The sequence below is a fragment of the Limulus polyphemus genome, unplaced genomic scaffold (assembly GCF_000517525.1).
Source record: "Limulus polyphemus unplaced genomic scaffold, Limulus_polyphemus-2.1.2 Scaffold2690, whole genome shotgun sequence".
Lineage (NCBI taxonomy): Eukaryota > Metazoa > Arthropoda > Merostomata > Xiphosura > Limulidae > Limulus > Limulus polyphemus.
Window position 1 is genome coordinate 159,770 of NW_013668300.1, and position 2,394 is coordinate 162,163.

The 2,394-nt window shown below is 35.2% G+C and overlaps 1 protein-coding gene across 1 annotated transcript in view; it reads right to left on the bottom strand.

Moving 5' to 3' along the window:
• Positions 1-2,394, bottom strand: part of LOC106467648 (filamentous growth regulator 23-like) — a gene marked incomplete at its 5' end in the record, with an annotated part of 43,559 nt that overhangs the window by 30,119 nt on the left and 11,046 nt on the right. The window contains 2 exons of the mRNA XM_022395843.1: positions 596-862; positions 2,013-2,261. Coding sequence (XP_022251551.1) covers positions 596-862; positions 2,013-2,261 — 516 coding nt within the window. The remainder of the gene's footprint in view (positions 1-595; positions 863-2,012; positions 2,262-2,394) is intronic.

Sequence of the window (2,394 nt, forward strand, 5' to 3'; positions counted from 1 at the left end):
ATGTTATAATCTAGGATATTCTATGTACTATAGACATGTTATAATTAAGATATTGCATGTACTACAGACATGTTATAATCTAGATATTCTATGTACTATAGACATGTTATAATTAAGATATTGCATGTACTACAGACATGTTATAATCTAGTATACTGTATGTACTGCGATATTTAATGTTCTATGAAGACAGGAACGTGAGAAAATAAATTGAAACTTACGTTCTACGTGACGGAATTTTTCATAATATACATATAAAAAGAAGAAAAATATTAAATTCTTACATTACGGTCTGAGATCGTTCCTGTATTTCTGGAACATTTTTAAACAACTTTCCACTTCTATAACTTGACCACTTCCAATCTCAACGTTTTGAATTGATACTGTTACAGTCACTGATGATATGAGGTCTTCTACAATCATCTGTTGACCAGTCCTTGATGAAATACCACGTGTCTAATACTAACCTTTATAAATTGACCACTTTCTATTTCAACATTTTCAACTGGGATTGTTACAGTTATGGGTGATGTGAGGTCATCTACAATCATCTGTTGACCAGTCCTTAATGAAATACTACATGTTTAATACTAACCTGTATAACTTGGCCACTTCCAATGTCAACATTTTCAACTGGTACTGTTACAGTCACTGGTGATGTTAGGTCTTGTACAATCATCGGTTGACCAGTTTTTGGATTAAAAAGTTGGATCTGTGTCAAAGGTCCCAAGAGGACACTTCCTCCAATTACAGCTGCTGGGGCTAGAGCGACCTCTGCTGAACCAACGCATGCGCCGTAACACGTGCCCGAGTCACATGACCACGTACGATAGGTATGGATGATGTCATTTCCAAGAAGTATCTAAAACCAAACAGTGGAATCCAATATTTAATAGTTTCAAGTCAATCAACCAGATATTATCTTTCTGAAGGAATAAGTGAAAACAAATTATTTTTTTCGTCATTTAATGTTTAATATTAAAAGAGGACTCAGTATAATGTTATTGGAAGACCTTTCTCCTTTAATATATTTTCAACATTATTTTTAGTATTTCGCACAATTTTCTTGAAGGTCTTGAAAATATAGATTGTATGAAAAAATATATTTAACGACATGATATTTCTGGAAAGTCCACAAAGGCTAGATCATCACTGCGGTAATACATGCACAGCCGCGAGACAAAATTATTTTATTTTATTTAGTTAACTTATTAAATGAAGAGATAAAGAGAGAATGTCTTTCCTCTTTATCTGTGTTTCTTCTTTTCTCAGCAATTCATCTGCGCTACGGCCATAAATCGCTGCTTAAGTACGAACGCCAGTTGTTTCGTCAGGCCAAGCTATTTTTAATAGATTAATACTATGTAATAATATAGAGGGCAGCACTACCATTCAGAGAAAGGATGAGTCAAGGAACAATATTCTGAATTATGTAAACACAACCATACAAAGGAGTTCGGACAAAAGACTAATTTGAAGAAGATAATTCATTAAGAAGAGGAATTGAATAAGGCTAAGCGAACAAGGCCTGTTTAATTTTTATTGCCGCTAATGGCATCAGAAATTAAATGTTTCAAATTGAAAGTAATTGTCCACTTTTCTATCTAATATGCACACAATTATAAAGAAAAAAGTATTTCAAAGAGCTATGGAAAGCTAAATGACTTGTGGAAAACTTGTTTTTGTGGTTGTTTTTTCTTTCATTTCACGCAAAGTTACCTCGAGAGCTATCAGCACGAGCTGTCCCTAATTTAGAAGTGATAGACAAGAGGGAGGGCAGCTTGTTAACACCACCTACTGCCAACTCTTGGGTTACTACTTTACCAACGAATAGTGGGATTGACTATCACCTTATAACACCCACACGGCTGAAAGGGCGAGCATGTCAGGATAAGGGATTCGAACCAGCAGCTGTTTCCAAGGTGATCTTGTGGTTAGGAGACTCGATTCACAGAGTTCTAAACACAGTTGAGGGGCAGAACAGGCTCTAAGAATACAATTAAAAAACCTACCAATTGATTACTTTGGTTAGTGTTTACGGAAGCTAAGGTCAGTCTCTGTCCATCCAGTGTGTCGAACTCCATCTTTTCAACACGGAGAGCAGCAAGACTGGTCCAGATGGTGACGGGATCTTCTCCTACTACCAGATATTGACAGATTCCACTCAGGTACAGGTTTATAGAATGAAATATAAGTTCTACATCTGATGTAGTGGGATAAGTTGAGATTACCATAGCATTCATTCCTAGCATAATGTTCACCTGTAAGTAATACAGAAACGGAAATTACACAGAATGGAGGGTTACGCAATTATACATTACTTAATAACACATTACTTTTAATATACATTATTTAATAACACATTACTTTTAAATGTACATGACTTAATAACAC